Below are 22077 nucleotides of genomic sequence, written 5' to 3' on the forward strand. Positions count from 1 at the left end.
GGAGTGCGTAAATTTCATGCAGTCAATATTTGAGGGACTTAGTGAAATTTCTGCAGAGCAGTGTCATTCAGCATTTTTTTTATGAATGGAAACTATCATTCATTCATACAGAATGCTTACCATATCCTAACCTTTATCATCCCTCCGTTTTGCTATTTTCCCTAAATCTGTCTTGGATAACATCTACAACTCCACCTATTCGATGTAATATTGTCACAATGATAGAGGTAAGGTTGTTGCTGACAAGATTCTCTCTCTCTCTCTCTCTCTCTCTCTCTCTCTCTCTCTCTCTCTGTCCGTCTTCCTCTTCCTCCACCCTCCATATCTTCCATTTATTTTGTCCTCCTTATCTCTCTACATTGATAATGTTTCACATTGTAACATCGACAAATTGCTCAGGAAGCTGGTTCACTTTTGGTTGCTATAGATAGACCAAGGGTCTTAATTTATTCACACCCAGCTGAGGTGTAATACCTGCACTGGCAATGCTCCGTATTTTCTGTATTTTTCCTTAGTATACCATGGATTCACTTAACTCGTTAACAGCATTACCCGTAGATCTGTCATATGCGAGCTCAGCGCTCTCTTCCGGGAGGGAAATAGCTGTCGATCACGAGTCCAACACGTGATCTACACACACACACACACACACACACACAAATATATATATATATATATATATATATATATATATATATATATATAATAAAATAAAACAAAATAAAATAAAATAACATCAGATAAATTCAAATAAACCATCCTGAGTCCACTGTTGAACAAAGCCTCTTTCATAGCATTCAATGACTCGCACAACCGCGCAAAACCTCTTCTAAGTCACTCCTGTAAACCTCTCAATCTCGTCTCTCCAGCTTTTGTCTGGTCTCCCTCTTCCACGCTTCCCATCTCGCGGCGTCCACTCAGTAACACACTTCCTCCATCGCTCATCAGTCATTCGCACTAACTTACCTGGCCAATTCCATTTCCTCTCTTTTACCGCCTCCACAATATCTTGCACTCTAATCTGCTCTCTCATCCAACTTGCTCTCTTTCGGTCTCTCAGTGTTATTTCCATCACTGATCTTTCCATTCTTCTCTGTACATTGCCTTCGTCAGTTTCCAAGTCTTCCCGTAGATTATTGCTGGCAGGATGCATTGATTGTAAACTTTACACTTCAAACATATAGGTAGAGATCCACTCACGATTTCATTGTACTTACCAGACACTTTCCAACCAATTGTAATACGTCGTTTTGTTTCATTATCATTATCTTTGGTTACTTTCACCATCAAGACTCTCATCATCGATTATAATCTCTTTACTTTGAACCTTCTTTTGCAACATTACTTTTATTTTACTCTTATTCATTTTTAAACCTACTTTGAGACTTTCCTTATTCAGATCATTCGGCATATCTTGCAAGTCTTCTGCTCTTTCTGAAATAAGAATAATGTCACCCACAAATCCTAGGCGATTAGAATATTCGCTATTAACCTTCAAACCTTCTGAAAATCTCTTTCAAGCAAGCTGTAAATAATTTGGGTGAAATTGTATCGCCTTGTTGTCCTCTTTTCTCGATCTTGATATTTTCTGTATCTTTATGTTGTCAAATTACAGCGGTACCTTTCGTATACTTTTCTAGAGCCCCTACGATCTGTTCGTTTGTACTCTGATTGCGTAGTGAGTTTAGTATATTTATTTGTTCTACCGAGTCAAAGGCCTTCTCGTAATCTGCAAAAACTAAATAAAAATGTATATTTATTCTGTCGATTTCTTAATTATTCGATCCATCGTCTGCAAATGGCCTAGAGTCTAATATCCGCTCCTAAACCCTGCCTGTTCTCTTGATTGGTTTTCATCTAAAACTTGATTCGGTCTATTTGTAAGGATCTTGGAGAATATTTTATATACATTTGATATGTAATCGGTCCACTCAGTAACACACTTGCTCCATCGCTCATCAGTCGTTCGCACTAACTTACCTGCCCAATTCCACTTCCTCTCTTTTACTGCCTCTACAATATCTTTCACTCTAGTCTGCTCTCTCACCCAACTTGCTCTCTTTCGGTCTCTCAGCGTTATTCCCATCATTGATCTCTCCATTCTCCTCTGTGCTGTCCTTAGTTTTGTTTCCATTGCCTTCGTTAGTTTCCAAGTCTCACACCCGTAGATTATTGCTGGTAGAATGCATTGATTGTAAACTTTACGTTTCAAACATAAAGGTAGAGAGCCTCTCAGGATCTTATTATACTTACCAAACACTTTCCAACCAATTGTAATGCTTTTTTTTTATTTCATTATCATGATCTTTCGTCACTTTCACCATCTGGCCTAAATAATTATACTCTTCAACTTCCTCAAGACTCTCATCATCAATTACAATCTCTTTACTTTGAACTTTCGTATTGAACATTACTTTGGTTTTACTTTTATTCATTTTTAAACCTACTTTGACACTTTCCTTGTTTAGATCACTCAGCATATCTTGCAAGTCTTCTGCTCTTTCTGAAATAAGAATAATGTCATCCGCAAATCTTAGGTGGTTCAAATATTCGCCATTGATCTTTAAACCTTTCTTTTCCCAACTCAGTCTTCTGAAAATATCTTCCAAGCAAGCTGTAAATAGTTTGGGTGAAATTGTATCGCCTTGCCGTACTCCTTTCTCGATCTTGATCTTTTCTGTGTCTTTATGCAGTCGAATTATAGCGATACCTTTCGCAAGCAAAGGCATGCATACAGCCCCATCCATACTACTACCATCCGTCACCCATTTCTCTCCCTTTCATTTTAGCTCCCCGTAGACGAAGGGTCATCCCTGTCTCCCGGCTACTGTCCGGGTCATAAGCAATGCAGTAAGACACAGAACATTTCTCTTCTATGATCATAAGTCGAGCTTGGTGTCTCACACACTACAAGGCAAATATTATACTCATAACTGCTGACAAGAAATGTATCTTTTGTGAACGTCCTTTGAATGATTTACAGCAATGAATATGCACCTATTTCGAGACATGAAATATTTAACGAGAGTTTTTCAGATTAAGATGAAGTTGAGAGAGCTAAAAAATTAATTATTCACTTTAGTTTTAATGTAGATTATTATAATACTTTGTTTTTTTTCGTCAACTTTTATATTTTGATATGGGATGGATATTTTTGCTGTTTCAGCTTATGTATGATATTGCATAGAAGAAAATGTAAGTCTGATTCGGAAACAATTACATCTTAAGTGGGAAGGGGCGGGATACATTAAACAAGTCTACGGGAAACACACACACACACACACACACACACACACACACACACACACACACACACACACACACAAAGGATTACAAAGGAGGAGCATGCCAACAGGAGACCTTTTGGTCTATAACTAGGTCGGATGCGAAAAAATTATAACAATGATAAATAAACAAATAGATAAAAATAACAAATATTAAATTACATAAGTAAATAAAAAGGCAAAGTTAAATGATAAACAAACAGGTAAATAGTAGATAATAATAAATGGACATATAAATAATAATAAATAATAATCAAATAAATGATAATAATAAACAGATAAATATTAACAAACAAATAATCAAATAATATAAAATAAATAGCAGGCATTACAGCATCATGCTTAGGTGTTTATCTAAACGAATCGTAAAGCTTCGAATTGAACTACAGTACATTGCACTGCCTCTGCAGGAAGTTTATTCCATTCATTAACTACACGGTTGGCGAAGCTGTTTCTACCCACTTCCAAATTAAATAAATTTCCTACAGTTTGAGACTTATTTCTTATCTGATTCTTATTCAGTGTGAAAATTTTGCCACTATTGATGTTGTCAGTTTCCTTAAGAATCATAAAGACCTGTATAAAGCCACCTCTGAGTCTACGCATTTTTAGGGAAAATAGATTCATGTTTTAGTCGATTTTCGTATGATTTATTTCATATATTTGGAATCAGTTTTGTCGATCGCTTTTGTACTTTTTTCCAATCTGTTAATGTCTCTAATGAAATTCGGTGACCATACGGAAACAGCATATTCCAAATGGGGACGAACTAACGATTTATACAGCTTGTTAATGAGAGATGAACTTTTGAAGTCAAAAGATCGCGCAATCAGTCCTAGAATCTTATTTGGTTTCTCAGAGGCTGAAATACACTGCTTAGATGATTTGAGATCGTTACTGATAATTACGCCTAGATCCTTTTCACTATCCACTTTTGTTAACGAATTTCCAAATAACTTGTAATCGTACTTACTGTTATTTTTACTTATTTGCATAACCTTGCATTTACTTATGTTAAATTTCATTAGCCACTTTTCAGACCATTGCTGTAGTTTATCTAAATATTCTTGAATATCTAATTGTTTTAAGTGATCATTTGCAATTCCGCACATTTTTGTATCATCAGCAAATTTGAAGACAATAGATTTTAGTTCGTGGTCTATATCATTTATATATACTATGAATAGAAGTGGCTCAAGAACGGAATCCTGAGGAACTCCACTCGTAACATTTTTCCATCTAGAACAACTGTTTTCGATCGTTTAACCAATTACTAGTACAGCTTAATTAATAGACTGCTACCCCATATTCCATGTGAAGATGTTCATTCCTGCTCATTATTTTCGCGTTAGGGTGGTACTCCTGTCGTGACATTGTCTGTCGACTTAGTTTTTGTAGACCTTGCTCTCTAGGAACCTTCTCGAGTAGGTTTCCTTCAGTGCCTTATTTATGTTAGTCTATCACAGGGGTTTTCAGCCTTGCTTGGCTCATGCACCCCTTTCACCCTTTGCCAGAATGTCATTCCCCCCTCCTTTCCAAGATTGCCTGTTTCAAAAGGTGCATTCTAAATAATATGCAGATATTATCGCACAGCGTAACACTTTTCTAATCCTAAGATTAACCTGGGTCAGCACTGGTATAATTCCAGCCCAGGTGACAGGCCAGATAGGCCAGAGCCTATATTTGCTTTCCTCACTCCGTAAACTTAATGTGGTCACAATTCACCCCCAGAAAACCCAAAATTCACCCCTGGGGGTGAATTTCACCCCTTATGAGAACCCCTGGTCTATCAAGACTTCTGGGGTCTCCCGATTGGTTTGGTCCACTTCGGCCTCCACTCCGATATCCTCCAGGTCATGCTTTCTTCAGGTCTTCCTTTGATATGGAAATACGAACTCAGTTGATTTTCTTTCCAAGCCCATTCCCTATTCTGTCCGTGTGAATCGCGGAATCCTCATTTCTGTAACCTGCATCCCACTACGGGTTTTTGAAGTCCACGTTTTTGAACAATAGAACCTATTTTGTTTCAGGATAATTGTATATACTCGTATTATAATTTTCAAATCTTTTAGTATGATACGAGTTCCACATCCTTACTCTAGCTGGTTTTTTTTTTTTTCTTTCTTTTTTTGTATGTGCCTTTTTTTCGCTTACACACCCACACACTGGGCCTCTTAATACTGTCCTTAGTTTATCTTTCGGGACATTGTTTAAAGCTCTTTGAAGGTCTAAAGAAACAAAGTATAATGATTTGTTCCATTCCTATATGCTTTCTATTTTGTTAAAAACAAAACTTTGTGGTTTGGCGTAATTTTGTCCGGACTAAATCCGTAATGCACATCTTTAATGTTTCCTCTACTATTGGTAATTATTCTTTTTTAGGATTATTTCGTAAATTTACCCATTAGGCTAATGCATTTACCTCATATACAAGATGTGAATAGCTCTCAAAAAAGGAAAAAGGAAAATATGGGTATTGATTGCAAATATAAGCATTATCGATATTCGTATTTACTTTTTCATACTTATGTGCAATTTTCATAATAGGATGTAAATGAGAAATCTATAGGAGATACTGAGGTTCCACAGTTTTCAGGTGCGAGATTTATTTACCCATTACATTTTTTTTTTCCTCAGGGGATATATTTGTTCCTGATTTTAGTCACTTCTCTTTATCTCCATAATTTAATTTTCACAATTTAGTTTGCCTCCTAATTTGCATATGAGGACGATCACCGCTTTCCCCAACTCATTTGGTGTTCCTTTTTGTGGTCATTCAATTTGTTAGGCGATGGATCCATCCTGTCCTCCTACCTCCAATCTTCAGTGCGTAACTAACAAAAGCAGGTCATAAGCACCACTCTCTCATATGTAACTCAGTTAATGAGCCAAACACATACGGATTCATGTCAACTCAACAACGTCACACCTTTATATTCCGTATGTGGCTAGTTCCTATCAAAGTCCATATACTATATGGACCTTGGTTCCTATCTTCTTCCTATAAGAATCGTAGCATACTCAACAACGTCACACCTTTATATTCCGTATGTGGCTAGTTCCTATCAAGGTCCATATACTATATGGACCTTGGTTCCTATCTTCTTCCTATAAGAATCGTAGCATACAAATGTTTCACTTATGTACTTATGCCCTTGACACAACCGCCCACATATACTGGGGTCGTGCAATTCGACGGCCCGCGTTGCTACAATTCACAGATTCGACGTCAGTAGATTCTTAGCCTTAACCTTAATTCAACAGTTAAATTCACAAATTCGATATTAAAACCGTACAAAAACAAACAAACAAACAAGTAAACAAACACAAATTTCGTAGTTTGTCTGCTAAGTGGGAAGTGATTCGTGTTTCAACAAATCACGTTTCGACGCCTCGAAATGTCGCTCTAACTCTATCGAATTGCGAGACTCCAGTCTATATTGTATAGGTGTGACCTCTGACCTCAGGTTAGGTCTGGCAACCCTTCATGCCCGAGAGCCTCAAATGTAAGCAAGTAGTACGACAAGGCCTCAGCCACTTACACCCAGATCTGCTGGACGTATAACATCGTGTCACAAAGGATTACAAAGGATTACAAAGGCAAAGCATGCCGACAGGAGACCTTTTGATCCATATCTAGGTCGGATGAAAAAAAAAAAAAAAAAAAAAAAAAAAAAAAAAAATCATATTAATAATAAATTAAAACTATAACAATGTAAATAACAATTAAAATACATAAATAAATGCATTGGTATAGTTGAATAACAAACAAACAGGTAAATAGTAAATGATAATAAATTGACATATAACTAATAATAAATGAAAATCAGACAGACAAATTATAACAAAACAAAAACAAATAATATAACATAAATTATAATCATTACAGCATCTTACTTAGGTATTTATCTAAATGATTCTTAAAGCTTCGAACTGAACTACATTGCACTACCTGTGCAGGAAGTTTATTCCATTCATTAACTACACGGTTGGCAAAGTTGTTTCTACCTACTTCCAAATTGAATCTATTTCCGGACAGTTTGAGACCATTGTTTCTTGTCTGATTCTCATTCAATGTGAAAATTTGGTCACTTTTGATGTTGTCAATTCCCTTTAAAATCTTAAAGACCTGTATCAAGTCACCTCTGAGTCTACGCTTTTTTAGGGAAAACAGATTCATGTGCTTAAGTCGATTTTCGTATGATTTATTTTTGATATTTGGAATCAGTTTTGTGGCTCGCCGTTGTACTTTTTCCAGTCTGTCAATGTCTTTAATGAGATTCGGTGACCATACGGAAACAGCATATTCCAAATGTGGACGAACTAACGATTTATATAGCTTGTTAATGAGTGATGGACTTTTGAAATCAAACGATCGCGCAATCAATCCCAGAATCTTATTTGCTTTCTCAGAGGCTGAAATACACTGCTTGGATGATTTGAGGTCGTTACTGATAATTACGCCGAGATCTTTCTCACTATCCACTTTTGTTAACGAATTTCCAAATAATTTGTAATCGTAATTGCTGTTATTTTTACCTATGTGCATTACCTTGCATTTACTTGTGTTAAATTTCATTAGCCACTTTTCAGACCATTGCTGTAATTGATCTAAATCTTCTTGAATATCTAATTGGTTTGAGTGATCATTTGCCACTCCGCCACTTTATGACAGGTTCATTTCATTATCCTATTACAACATTCGTACTTAACTTTGCCGATATGCTCCAATGCACTTGAGCCACCTTGTAGTGAAGCGACTCTCGTATATATTACTTACCTACTCAAATCCAGAATAGACTTACGAAACCCAATCATCCAGCCCACAGATATAGATCAAGTTGAAACCATACATTAATTTGAACCTAGGTATGATAATTTGGAGAATAGGAAACGGGACTCCACGAGCGTTGTTCCGTCTCTATATACTACAATTAAGTGAACAATTGGTAAATATAGAGGAAAACAGTTTACAAATGTTAAAGGATTCACAGAGAATAGTAGGTTAAGGGGTAACTTTAAGGATTTTGGACTTGTTGTGGCCGTTTGTTCGATGAATTTATTTTTCGAGAATGAATATTTTTGCAATAGGTATATTTTCACTATATATATACATATATATATATATATATATATGTATATGTATATATATATATTCTACAATTTTCATAGATTATCTAGTATCTACATTATATTTTCGTAGTCTTTAAACTATTGTTTATGAATTTTAGTATGAATTTGAAAGAAACAGTAACTATGTGTGCGGTCATTCCACTAACGTTACCAGTTATTTATAGTCAGTTTCTTCAGCACTTCAACCCCTTAATGATGTTCTGGAACAAATGGCAAAGGAAATGGTATGTTTAGGATACAGGAGGAGGGAAGGGAGACAAAAGTTGGATGAAAGAGTATTGTGTAGAAGTTTAGACGTTGTCACTCGCCAACTATTGTAACTTAGATTGTTTTCAGCCTTACACAGATTTATTTGTATGACTATATCTCTATAATAAGTTATATTGCTTAGTCAAAACAAGTGGATATTCTATTTCTATGAGTATGTAGAATAAAGTAAGAATAGAAATATCTCATTTACCACACATGACAATTAAGTGTGAGGTTAAATTCGTAATGCAAAACGATTGGTATTCAGTTATTTTTATCTATGCATTTAAATTCATGGGGACACTTCTGTAATATTTCACTTAATTAGTATATTTCACATATAAATACATGTCAACAACAACAAATATTTTTAAAATATTCGTTTGGGATCAGTGACTTCACAGCTCTGATGTCGCAGTGTAGTGGTAAGAGAGTAAAAGATCACTGCTATCAAAAAGAAAATAATAATAAATATATCATCCCTATCTGCTCTATCTTCCTGTCCCTTCTTTCAGGATTTTCTCCTTCCTAAACCTTTCTTTGCCCCATATACAGAGATTACATTTGTAACATAAAAATCCGTCTTGTTAGATTTTCTAGCATCTAATCCGTTTAGAAAATACAACAGAGTTATATGATTGATATAAAAATGTAATTCTAAAGATAGGCTTGGATAAGATTCAAAATACCTAATAATGTTTTCCTATCATTATTTCTTTCAACTGGATGATATTTTGACTAAAGTATGCATAATATATTCAGATAATCAAATGTATATTGGAATTCTTAAAAAAACAAAATAAGATGTTCTGCCATATCAGAAAAAAAAGGTAGAACCTTCACTAATACCCAACCACGCTACATTCGGTGTACATTCGTGAGCACTACATTCTCATTGGCTGAGAGAATGTTGATATGTCAAAAAAAAGGTGATGCTCTGATTGGTCGACGGCATCGCCAGTAAGCTCACATTGCTTCTCTCGATATGTCGCGTGGTTGCTTGCTGTATGTGGCTCACACACCCCACGTCAAAGTTGCCACGACCACCAATAAACCCCTAATCGCTCGCAATTCGCCCGGTGGCAATAGCCCTCTTTTATACGCTACTATCTTTTCATTTTCTTACAGACATTCTTCCCCTCCCACAAAAACCGATCCCGCGCAAGCGAGGTGGTCTTTCCTAGAGATTCAGATTCAGATTCAGATTCAGTTGCCTTAGCTTCAGAGGGCGTTACGTTCACGATGAGTGGCTTGTCGCTGGCGTCGAGGTAGGCCGTTTTCAGTTGGTTGATGGAAACCTATTCCGGCTTACCGGAGACAGAAATACAGAGAGTCTTGTCTTTCGGTTCGAGGACGAGGTGGGGACTTGTGTAGGGTCACGTGAGCGATGGTATGTGTGCGTCGGAACACATGGGGCGAATTTAACATCGATTCGCAGCAGCTGCTGTAGTTTCTCCAAATCAGCATCCCTGAGTAATTTAGTCGAACGAACAAGGTACAAATATCCGAGTTCGGGATCATACACTCTGTGATCAAGCATATGCAGATATGCCGGGAATCCCCTGCTGCTTCCGATACCTGGAAACCCCAAATAAGGGGTCAAAAATGCGTTGGATCAAACATGGGTGGGGTACCACAAAATACCAAAATTTCCTAAACTGGTATACCACACAGGCTGTCAGATACCCCCACATCAGACATCTTGCCCTCTGCAGGGGGGCTCCCAGATCCCAAGAAAAGGGTTAAAAAAATAGGGGCTGGGTTAAACATTGAAGACACCACATGAAATCTAATTTAGATGAACAGTCACATTTTACTAAATATGTAATAAGGAACGCCAGAAAAATTTTCTGCCGCATTGGCTCTGCCAGACACCCTCAAAATAAGATCCTTTTTCCTAGCAGTGGAATGAGCTAGATTATGCTTTAAAAGTACCACCAAAAAGTAATATAAAATGACCACGAACATCACACAGAATTCAGATTGGCTTTAGCCAGACTTATTGTCTACTGCATAGGGGTCACCAGACCCTCTGAAAAAAAAAAGTCCGTTCGAGACAGTGCTACGAGCGGGAGGGGTGTGGGAAGGTCTATCTTATGCATCGCACTATATCACGTATCATATGCCTATGTGTTTCATGCATCCTTATGTATAACAGTGTTGCATATATTACAGTATGCATATTAATGCCTTGTCTCAGTCACAATGTACTTCTGTTCCTAACATGACATAATATTCTTATGTTATCTATGTATGGCATCATTAGCATACTTGGCAACACTAGTGGTGCACTCGTTTGATTAATTATCGCCGTACCTACATGAGGTATACTGTAAAACTCTCTAGTTTTTAAATTGTACTCTTCAATGATTTTCTGGACTGTCATTATGAACCCTACAAATAACGTGAAACAGGGATGCATGAGAAAGCTAATGTACTAGATTCCTCTTATCGGCTAAAATGCCCTGTATATAGGTATATACTCTCTCTTTCTCTCTCTCTCTCTCTCTCTCTCTCTCTCTCTCTCTCTCTCACACACACACACACACACACACACACACACACACACACACACACATTCCTCTACTCCCCTCTCACTCGACTACCTTGTCCATTATCGTCAAGGATAAGCACAATAAACAATTAAGGAATTATATTTATTTGAAACCCTACAGATCCAAATCGGTGGGTACCATATGCAAGTATACAAGCCCACAGTGAGCTTGAGCAAATGTGCTGTGCCAAAGAACGTTGAATATGAACTTAATCAAGGACAGTCGTTTTGTGATGAAGACGCTGGACATATCTAAAGCGAATATGGTAACAATATGCGATGGGTGGGGAAAGGGGAGGGCATCCTTCAACACGTTCTAGACGAGTTTCTGACTCGGGTGAGGAGAGGGGGGGGGGAACCCTGCCCTGAAGGGACTCCCTTTCGATCGAGACTCACTTCATTCCGAGATTCGTCGACATCTGATAACACCCCCCAATATATATATATATATATATATATATATATATATATATATATATATGTGTGTGTGTGTGTGTGTGTGTGTGTGTGTGTGTGTGTGTGTGTGTAAACGGAGTAGGAAACACAGAAATCAACCTGTCAGAATGTCTCAACATATATATATATATATAATATATATATATATATATATATATATATATATATATATATATATATACAACACTGAATGGGTCTCAGTGAACAGATGTACATATCTATCAACCACAATATACTTTAATTCTAAGCCATCAACATCGAGGAAGATTCGAGGAGGCCAACGTGCAGAAACTGAAACGTGGTATGGTCAAGGACTCGAACCTTGACTGCCGCGTGACAAGTGTTAGTGACTTATTCGGCTAAGTCACTAACACTTGTCACATGCTAGCCCAGGTTCGAGTCCTTGGCCGTACCACGTTTCAATTTCTGCATGGTGGCCTCCTCAACCAATGGCATCTGGTGTATTGGTATTGCAGAACTACAACATTCCCCTTTTCATTCGATATCGATAGCATTCAATCTAATGAATTTTTTAAAATAATTTCTTTATACTTGTACATTATATAACCCTTAAACTTATTGCCAGCAGCCATCTCCAGGTTCATAAAAAATACGTAAATATACAAAAATCCTTGTATGGAACCACTTCACCGTTCCAACGATGCTGTGTTTGGCTGTTTGCGCATGCGCACATGACAGAGATAAAAAAAATGCACGCTAGGCAGAGAGAGCACTGTCGCTCACGCAATGACGACTGTTGTCCAAGTGTAAAGTAATTCTTATTTATACTCAGCGTGCGTTGTGCTTAAAAACTGTGTATTATATTCTTGAATGTAATAAAGTGTAGAATTAGATGATTATCATGCTCACGAGAAAATTACAATTAAGAAAAGAAGCTGCTCATCACCTGATATTCATATATCTCAGTCAGGAATAAGCAACATCAAGAAGTTTATTCGTAGCTTTAATTTTGAATGATGCCAACGGAAAGATTGGCTTTGCGGTTGTGAAATAAAAATGCATTGTTTTGCTCCCCGTGTTTGGTGAGGTGAGCTAACATGAAGAAAAAAAACATGATAGGTTGATAGGTCAAAGAAGCACTTTAGAAATGTGGTTTCAATGTCACTTTTAGGAAACGTTAAGGAGAAACTTAGTGAAGCATATAGACTTTCAATCGATGTTTGTTTCGTTGTACACAACATCAAAACAATGGATAGAATTGTTCTGAGACAGCACTCCTACTAATTTTAGTTACGAGCCACCATTGTTGGCAACAGCAGGAAGGAAATGTTTAAAATTGTTCTGAGACAGCACTCCTACTAATTTTAATTACGAGGCACCATTGCTGGCAACAGCAGGAAGGAAATATGTAGTCTGTCAGTGTCTTGAGGAAGCGACATGTCGTCGGCCGATCCAGGGAATGTAGACTTTTCTGCTGTATATATGTATGTACTCGTATTTGTGCATTTACCATGGCTGCCGCCTGACGATCCTATTCAACCAAAGGTAGGTCAATGGCTGAGTTATGACAGACTGCAGCAGATGTAGGATAGTTCTTCGTAGTAGGTAAAAGGACCGAGCGAAATGACGGGCGGCGTCAGGTCAAACGCGAAGTACTCAGTTATGAGGGAAGTTGTCGTGGTGAGGTTGATTCCTTGTAGGACCGTCGATCTCATGGAGCTCAGGTATGTTACACTTCCTGTGGAAAGACGGATGAGGTCATATGCTGCCCAGCTGCCGGCAACAGAGAAAGATGCATGATTTTTTACATTTGACTTAATTCTTGTGTACTACAGTGGACACTATCTCTCTTTGGAGGCTGCAACGTGGGGAGTTCTTATGTGGAGCATTTGCAATGGGGATAATTTTAAGAGGTCGTAAGGGACTTGTTGAGGCCGTATGACTGCGTGACACAAAGGTATGATCCTCTACAAAAAAAAATTGACATCCTCAGGTCCTTAGTTAATTAGATATCGTGGACGGAGCTGCACAGTCAGAAAAGAAATGTACAGAAGGACATTGAGCTTCTTGGATTCCAAGGGGGTTGAATCAAGAGGGGGGGGGGGCGAAGGAGAATGTGAAGGTGAGGAGTTTACGCCAGGAGGCGCGTAGCTGCGGCCAAAACCGTCTCCTTTGGCGTTTGCTCTTTTGGGATTCTTGGGTCGGGTAACAGTCACTGCTGGGAATCGGAGAGATGTGCGGGGACTCGAACCCACAAGTAAATGAATGCGAGAACAGCACGCTCCCAATTACGCCAACAGTGCTCAGAACATAGATGGAAATAACGAAGGTACAAGAGAAAAAAGAATTGATAGTTGTCGTTATTGTGGGGTTCTTTTGGCCTCAAAACTGGGGCAAGGAGTGGAGATGGTGGGGTGGAGGAGCGAGGTAGGGAATGGATACAGAAAAGTAGGAGAATAAACTGTGATCATGTACTTACCGCCTGGGTGAGTCCATTTGGTATACTTAATCCCTTCAATTGCATGGGACGAAAGGCCCACCAGAGCTAGTGTGTTCACGTCTGCAATGTAAGATGTGTCTAGTGAGTGTGGACCAGAATGTGTGTCAGAACGTGTGACCCATCATATAGGTAACTTGACCTAAGGTCACATTAAAAAAAAGTTGGTTATCGTCCCCGCTCGATCCGAGAAAACGACCTAAGCATTTTCTTTTGATAAAAAAAAAAAAAAAAATCCAATTTAAAATTTCATGCCTCCCGAGTTTCGAGCCTTCCGTATGTGCCCAAGTACACCTTACATTTGGCGCAGTGCATGAATGGCTGACTCGGTGAAAGTGCCAGAGTGTTTGGCTTACCGCATATTTTATGGCTTTTATCGAAATTAGCATAGCGCAAAAGGGCCATTCTTCCCCCTTGAAGTCCTGGTTTGGACTGAGTATTGCCAACGACACGTCTCCTTCTGCATTCTGTGCAGAATTCTCTAACGGAAAGTTTGACAACGAGCCGCTACAGCAGTCATGCAGGCGATCATTTGTCGAAGTTGTAGCTGGTGAGTTTGCGTGTTTCATCCGCATATTTTGAAAAGTGATAAAAAAATAAAAATAAAAAAATCCGCCCGACCCGCCTCCTTCCAGGAGCAAGCACGATGACTTTTTTTTTTTTTTTTTTTATGTGGCCTAACCTAATCTAACCTAACATTACCTAACTTTACCTAACCTAACCAAACCTAACCTACTCTAATATGATTTATTATTGGCTAACTAAACGTTTAATAAGTCCTATTCTGTCAGTAACATGAAAACTATTCCCCATGCAGTAACCACCCATGTATTTCTAAGGCTCTGAATTAAAGAAAACTGGAATGATTTTTTTTTTCGGGGGGGGGGGAGCAAATATTGAAGAAATGTGTATTCTGTTATGGGAGTATTATTATTTACAGGAACAGAAAAACGGAGAAAATGTATATATAGGGAGATTCTCTTGTAGACATTTGTTGTTGAATTTCAAGCTTTCTAACAAGGACTCGGCCATATGGGGGGGGGGGCATAAACCAGATTACCAAAGTAATTCATTTAATTATCAACGTTTCGTCTGTAAGGAGACATCATAAGGAAAATCTGTAACATATAAATTACCGACATTCAGAAACAAAGAACATGGGTATAAATAATAATAATAAAAAATCATAAATCAAGAAAATAGACATCAATAAATAAAATCGTAAACCAATACAGTTACATAGACTGTTGGGGAACAATACTTACAAAATTAGAAATTTAAAGAAATGACAAAAGACAGCGTGGGCCTTTGACTTATAATATCAGAGCCTAACCTGCATGGGTGGTGGAGGGGAGGGGGAGTGGGGTGTGACCTGTCTTAACAGCGTCGGTATGGGGGTTGAGGTGGAGGTTGAGAGCTCGGTTGGAGGGGAAGATGGAGGGAGTGGGTGGGAGGAGGAAGGAGAGGGTGCTTATGACCCGACTTCACATTGTCAGAGGGTGTGGTGGACACAGAAGTGTTTGGTTGGGGGGAGAGGGGTGGGGGTTCGCTCGCCGTGCGGGCGAGAACATTGTTATACAAGCTAATGCTTGAAATCATGTTACATTAGATGTTTATAATAGGGTTATGTTCTCTTATAAATATTGCTTCTAAAAGCTTAAGTTTATGTGCATCCTTATTACTTGCGATTATTCTAGTATTCTTAACCAAGTACTCACGGGTGGCGGTTTGGTTATGATATATTCTCAAATGATGTTTGATAGCCCCACTTTGTAAGTGCATAGAAATTCTCCTACTGAGACAACATCTAGTGTATCCAACGTAGGTTAAGTTACGAGTTTCACAGTCCTCGTTATCACATCTAAACTCATATACTACGTTGGTTTTAGAAAAAGTCCCAGTATTGCTATTCAGGTTGCTTTTCATAACCAAAAAGATAGTTTTTGGGTTGGAGCAGAATACAACTACGCGGATTTTCTTCTCGCTAGAGACTGGGTGGCAGTTTTTAGTGATGATATCTTTCATGATTTTTTTCATCTTTCTTTGTAAGCCTTAGTAAAGATGTTATGATAATGGATGTTAATAAATTGGGGCTTAGAGGGTGTTTGGGGGGAAAGGTGGTCACAGATCATTTTGTTACCAAAAAAGAAAAACAAATCATAAAAGATATCATCACTAAAATCTGCCACCCAGCCTTTTTCAACTACGCCCCCCCCCCCACACACACAGTAGTCCATGGGGTTACAATAAAACGACTTGGGGGACCAGATGTTGGAACTGGTGAAGTCGTAGAAGATCTCGAACAGCCACTTTGGGTTTTCTCGGAGGTATGACACGGAGCTGAGTTCTGCTTTAGTGAAGTCATGCCTTAATTATTGTTCTCTCTAAAATACTCGTGCCATAGTCGTTTTCTTTATTAATATCGTCATCTTGCTAGCCAAGATAGATAGATAGACTTTATTTGGCAATGAATCAATGTACATGAAGTGCAAATAATGACAAGAACACATAGTTCGGAATAATAAATGCAAATTGCCGAGGATAACACAAAAAGCATGTACGCTTATTTCCATTGTGGTCCTCATCAGATTGTTATTCTACACTAAGTCACACTGACAACATACGTAGGGGGTTAACTCCTTCCAAACGGTGCCGCATACGTAGGAGCAAGTGGATACGCGAGGCTGCCACATCGGCGTCTTGATTATATTTATTGTAGTTGCCCCTGCGTAATGACATACTCTCTAAACGAGTGGTTCCCAAACTTTTTCTGTCATTTCCCCCTGCACCCAGGTCAACTATCCAGATTTCCCCCTTCATGTGTAGCAGGGAAAGAGTAGTTGAAATACACTGTGACTATTTACTAATTTATTTTTCAAATGTTCAAATATACTGATAAACAGGCATTCTCTCTCTCTCTCTCTCTCTCTCTCAGACATGAGAAAATCCATTAGAGATTTTTTTTTAGTTAGTAGGTAGTGTAATTATTTCCCCCTGGTAGTTTCAAATTTCCCCCCAGGTGGAAATTTCCCCCAGTTTGGGAACCACCGCTCTAAACTGTCTTCATCACATTTTCTATGGTTATCAATATTCACGGGTGAAAGAGAGAACGATCGATATAAGCGGTGACTATATTTTATGATGCGATTATTATTACGACACATCGTACGTCTGGCAGGTAATGCTGCCCGTGAAATTTTGGTCCGTACTGAAGAGGTCACCTCAACCAACAAAGTTAGGAAAGGAGTTGGAGGTTTAGTTATAGAGATATCTTTATAATATTTTTATGTTTGAGTATTTTTTTAGAACAAGACAAAGTTTATGTAAATTTTGTCCAAGTAGTAGATGAACAAAAGGATGGCCCTAAGGTGGGTAACCAAGCAAGATTGCATTTTAGCTACATTGGTTTTAAGTAATATAGTGTTTGATGCAATAATTTAAAGTACAATTACTAATGAATGGGGAAGATTGGTATGATAGGTTCTAAGGAGAAGGCAGAAGGAAGGAAAGATACTTGCTCTAAGATTTAACTATAGTCAGCGCAAGGAGAATTGGCCGATAAGGCGTGGCTAGGATATTTCCCGGTGTTGCCACATATGGGCATCCATGGCGAGAACGTGCGTGTGGATGCAATGTTTTCTGAATGCAGTGTGAGGGGGGCGGTGCCAGAGATTAGATGTAGTGGCAACGTCGCTCTCGCATGCACATATGCCATATCTACACTTAAAGAAACGAAACCTTTGTATAGAAAACATTGCTTTGATTTTTATCTCAGTGGTGGTGTGTGACAAAAAATTATAATATAATCATATGAGGCAACATTATAAAATTATAAAATAGAATTATATAATAAAATAAAACTATAAAATAATTATATGTGGCACCACAGGGGAACTCCCAGTGGTCCGCCCTAACGGCCAGATCTCAGTGCATAGGGTATAGTGGAGAATTTGATAAATTGTTTGATTACAAGTTTGGACTTGAAATATGTATTAGGATGGTTGATTTATGAAAATACAGCATTCAGCAAATGTTATGGATCTGTACTCTGTGCAAGTTAAATAACCTATCTAAGATGGTAGATGATCTGCAGGAGGCAATGAATAGTTGAATTTGCCCCCATATTAAATTGACTGAGCTTTCTAGTACGAGTACGTCACGATCGATGCAAATCGACGTCGCTACCTCAGGGAAGCCACCGCTTCCAACATTTGCTGTCTGCACCGCCTCCAGGGAGTTTGCGCCTCCACTGACGTCCCTCACAGCCTCTGCCCCGCATTGGACGTCACGAGCGACGCAGATCGACGTCGCTACTTCAGGGAAGCCACCGCTTCCAACATTTGCTGTCTGCGCCATCTCCAGGGAGATCCCGTTTCCACTGACGTCACTCAAGGCCCCTTCCCCGCACTAGATGTCACGATCGCCGCAGATCGACATCACTGACGCCCGTACTGTTGGCTTGAGCGATGTCCAAGTGGACCCCGCAAGAGCCATGACCAGCTGCTACCTATGGGTGAGATGGCGGGTAAATCGGAGTAGATGACCAAAATGACCCAAAATCTCCCCATGAATTTTGCCGAAAATCCGAAGGTGACCAATTTGATCCAAACTTGCCCCACGGGGAGAGAGTCGGACACAGTGCCAAGGACGTGGCGGTAGCAACCCTCCAAAGTTGGGGCTTTTAACCCAGTATTGACTTTTGGGCCTCTGGCACCCATACCGTCGGCCTAAGTGGTGTCAAATTGAACTCCACGGCAACCCTGGCCGCACTCAACCTGTGGGTGAGATGGCGGGTAAATCGGAGCAGGTGACCATAATAACCCAAAATCCAAAAAATCTCAAAGGAACCCCATGAATTTTGCCGAAAATCTGAAGGTGACCGATTTGATCCAAACTTGCCCCACTGGGAGAGAGCCGGGCACAGTGCACAGCAAGGTAGACATGAGCAGCCTGAGCCCAAGGACGTGGCGGTAGCAACCCTCCAAAGCTGGGCCTTTTAACCCAGTATTGATTTTTGGGCCTCTGGCACCCATACCGTCGGCCTAAGTGGTATCAAATTGAACTCCACGGCAACCCTGGCCGCACTCAACCTGTGAGTGAGATGGCGGGTAAATCGGAGCAGGTGACCATAATAACCCAAAATCCAAAAAATCTCAAAGGAGTAACCCCATGAATTTTGCCGAAAATCCAAAGGTGACCGATTTCATCCAAACCTGCCCCACAGGGAGAGAGTCGGACACAGTGCACAGCAAGGTAGACATGAGCAGCCTGAGCCCAAGGATGTGGCAGTAGCAACCCTCCAAAATTGTGCCTTTTAACCTAGTATTGACTATTGGGCCTCTGGCACCCATACCGTCGGCCTAAGTGGTGTCAAATTGAACTCCACGACAACCCTGGCCGCACTCAACCTGTGGGTGAGATGGCGGGTAAATCGGAGCAGGTGACCAAAATAACCCAAAATCCAAAAAATCTCAAAGAAACCCCATGAATTTTGCCGAAAATCCGAAGGTGACCGATTTGATCCAAACTTGCCCCACAGGGAGAGAGTCTGACACAGTGCACAGCAAGGTAGACATGAGCAGCCTGAGCCAAAGGACGTGGCGGTAGCAACCCTCTAAATTTGTGCCTTTTAACCCAGTATTGACTTTTGGGCCTCTGGCACCCATACCGTCGGCCTAAGTGGTGTCAAATTGAACTCCACGGCAACCCTGGCCGCACTCAACCTGTGGGTGAGATGGCGGGTAAATCGGAGCAGGTGACTAAAACAACCCAAAATCCAAAAAATCTCAAGAACCCCGTGAATTGTGCCGAAAATCCGAAGGTGACCGATTTGATCCAAACTTGCCCCACAGGGAGAGAGTTGGACACAGTGCACAGCAAGGTAGACATGAGCAGCCTGAGCCCAAGAACGTGGCGGTAGCAACCCTCCAAATTTGGGGCTTTTAACCCAGTATTGACTTTTGGGCCTCTGGCACCCATACCGTCAACCTAAGTGGTGTCAAATTGAATTCGACGGCAACCCTGGCCGCACTCAACCTGTGGGTGAGATGGTTTGTAAATCGGAGCAGGTTACCAAAATAAACCAAAATCCAAAATATCTCCAAACTTGCCCAACAGGGAAAGAGTCGGACACAGTACACAGCAAGGTAGACTTAAGCAGCCTGAGCCCAAGGACGTGGCGGTAGCAACCCTCCAAATTTGGGCCTTTTAACCCAGTGTAAGGGAAAATCGCCACTTTACCTTCTAAACTACCAGCCTTCTTAAATAGCGCACTATTCGAGTGCGCTTCGAAGCCTTACTTCAAACGAGCTGCCACGTATGACGACCGAGGTTACGTGCGTCCCGGACAGACATGGGTTTATCAGAGAGAACTCGGTGACTGCACCTAGTCCACTACTCCCTCTCCACTCTAAAACTGGCGTGATACATCGACTGGACGTCGTTGTCTCCAACTTCGCCTTCCGCCCTGCCAGAGTCGTCATCGCTTAGCTCCAAAACCCTGATCTTCTCCCGAAGCTTTCTACGAGTAATTTAAGTGTTTACTGTGGAGTCAATCCGAGTGAGCTACGACCGAACTGGCCTTAGGTGAAACAGCTGGTGTTGTTTTTCCCTTTTCTTCAAGTTAATTTGATAGTGCATTGTGGAAGGACCAGAATTATAAACTTCCAGTGCAATCCTGTATTTTCTTACTTGTCCTACGAGGCTATACACGAACCGAGAGTTCTGAAGCAGTCAGTGGTGGTCCGCACCTAGTTTCAGAACTAAAGGACCTAATTGGTCCTTTACACCCAGTATTGACTTTTGGGCCTCTGGCACCCATACCGTCGGCCTAAGTGGTGTCAAATTGAACTCCACGGCAACCCTGGCCGCACTCAACCTGTGGGTGACATAGCGGGTAAATCGGAGCAGGTGACCATAATAACCCAAATTCCAAAAAATCTCAAAGGAGTACCCCATGAATTGTGCCAAAAATCCGAAGGTGACCGATTTGATCCAAACTTGCCCCACAGGGAGAGAGTCGGACACAGTGCACAGCAAGGTGGACATGAGCAGCCTGAGCCAAAGACGTGGCGGTAGCAACCCTCCAAAGCTGGGCCTTTTAACACAGTATTGACTTTTGGTCCTCTGGCACCCATACCGTTGGCCTAAGTGGTGTCAAATTGAACTCCACGGCAAGCACTCAACCTGTGGGTGAGATGGCGGGTAAATCAGAGGTGACCATAAGAACCCAAAATCCAAAAAAATCTCAAGGAAGAAACCCCATGAATTTTGCCGAAAATCCGAAGGTGACCGATTTGATCCAAACTTGCCCCACTGGGAGAGAGTCGGACACAGTACACAGCAAGGTAGACATGAGCAGCCTAAGCCCAAGGACGTGGCGGTAGCAACCCTCCAAATTTGGGCCTTTTAACCTAGTATTGAATTTTGGGCCTCTGGCACCCATACCGTCGGCCTAAGTGGTGTCAAATTGAACTCCACGACAACCCTGGCCGCACTCAACCTGTGGGTGAGATGGCGGGCAAATCGGAGGTGACCAAAATGACCCAAAATCCAAAAAATCTCAGGAGTAACCCCATGAATTTTGCCGAAAATCCGAAGGTGATCGATTTGATCCAAACTTGCCCCACAGTGAGAGTCGGACACATTGCACAGCAAGGTAGACATGAGCAACATGAGCCCAAGAACGTGGCGGTAGCAACCCTCCAAAGGTGGGCCTTTAAACCCATTATTGACTTTTGGGCCTCTGGCACCCATACCGTTGGCCTAAGTGGTGTCAAATTGAACTCCACGGCAACCCTTGCCACACTCAACCTGTGGGTGAGATGGCGGGTAAATCGGAGCAGGTGACCATAATAACCCAAAATCCATGAATTTTGCCGCAAATCCGAAGGTGACCGATTTGATCCAAACCTGCCCCACAGGGAAGGACTCGGACACAGTGC

General features: G+C 40.4%; 1 protein-coding gene across 2 annotated transcripts in view; it reads right to left on the reverse strand.

Annotated features, from left to right (window-relative positions):
- Positions 1-11929: 11929 nt before the first annotated feature.
- LOC143023789 (uncharacterized) overlaps positions 11930-22077 on the reverse strand; it is a 69342-nt gene continuing 59194 nt past the window's right edge. For both annotated transcript variants that reach the window (XM_076182405.1, XM_076182406.1), the window contains 2 exons: positions 14117-14197; positions 11930-13375 (listed from right to left, as the gene is read on the reverse strand). In XM_076182405.1, the coding sequence (XP_076038520.1) occupies positions 13200-13375; positions 14117-14197 (257 nt within the window). In that variant the 3' untranslated portion in view covers positions 11930-13199. The remainder of the gene's footprint in view (positions 13376-14116; positions 14198-22077) is intronic.

The sequence above is a fragment of the Oratosquilla oratoria genome, unplaced genomic scaffold (assembly GCF_046742065.1).
Source record: "Oratosquilla oratoria isolate Oo_2021 unplaced genomic scaffold, ASM4674206v1 SCAFFOLD61, whole genome shotgun sequence".
NCBI lineage: Eukaryota > Metazoa > Arthropoda > Malacostraca > Stomatopoda > Squillidae > Oratosquilla > Oratosquilla oratoria.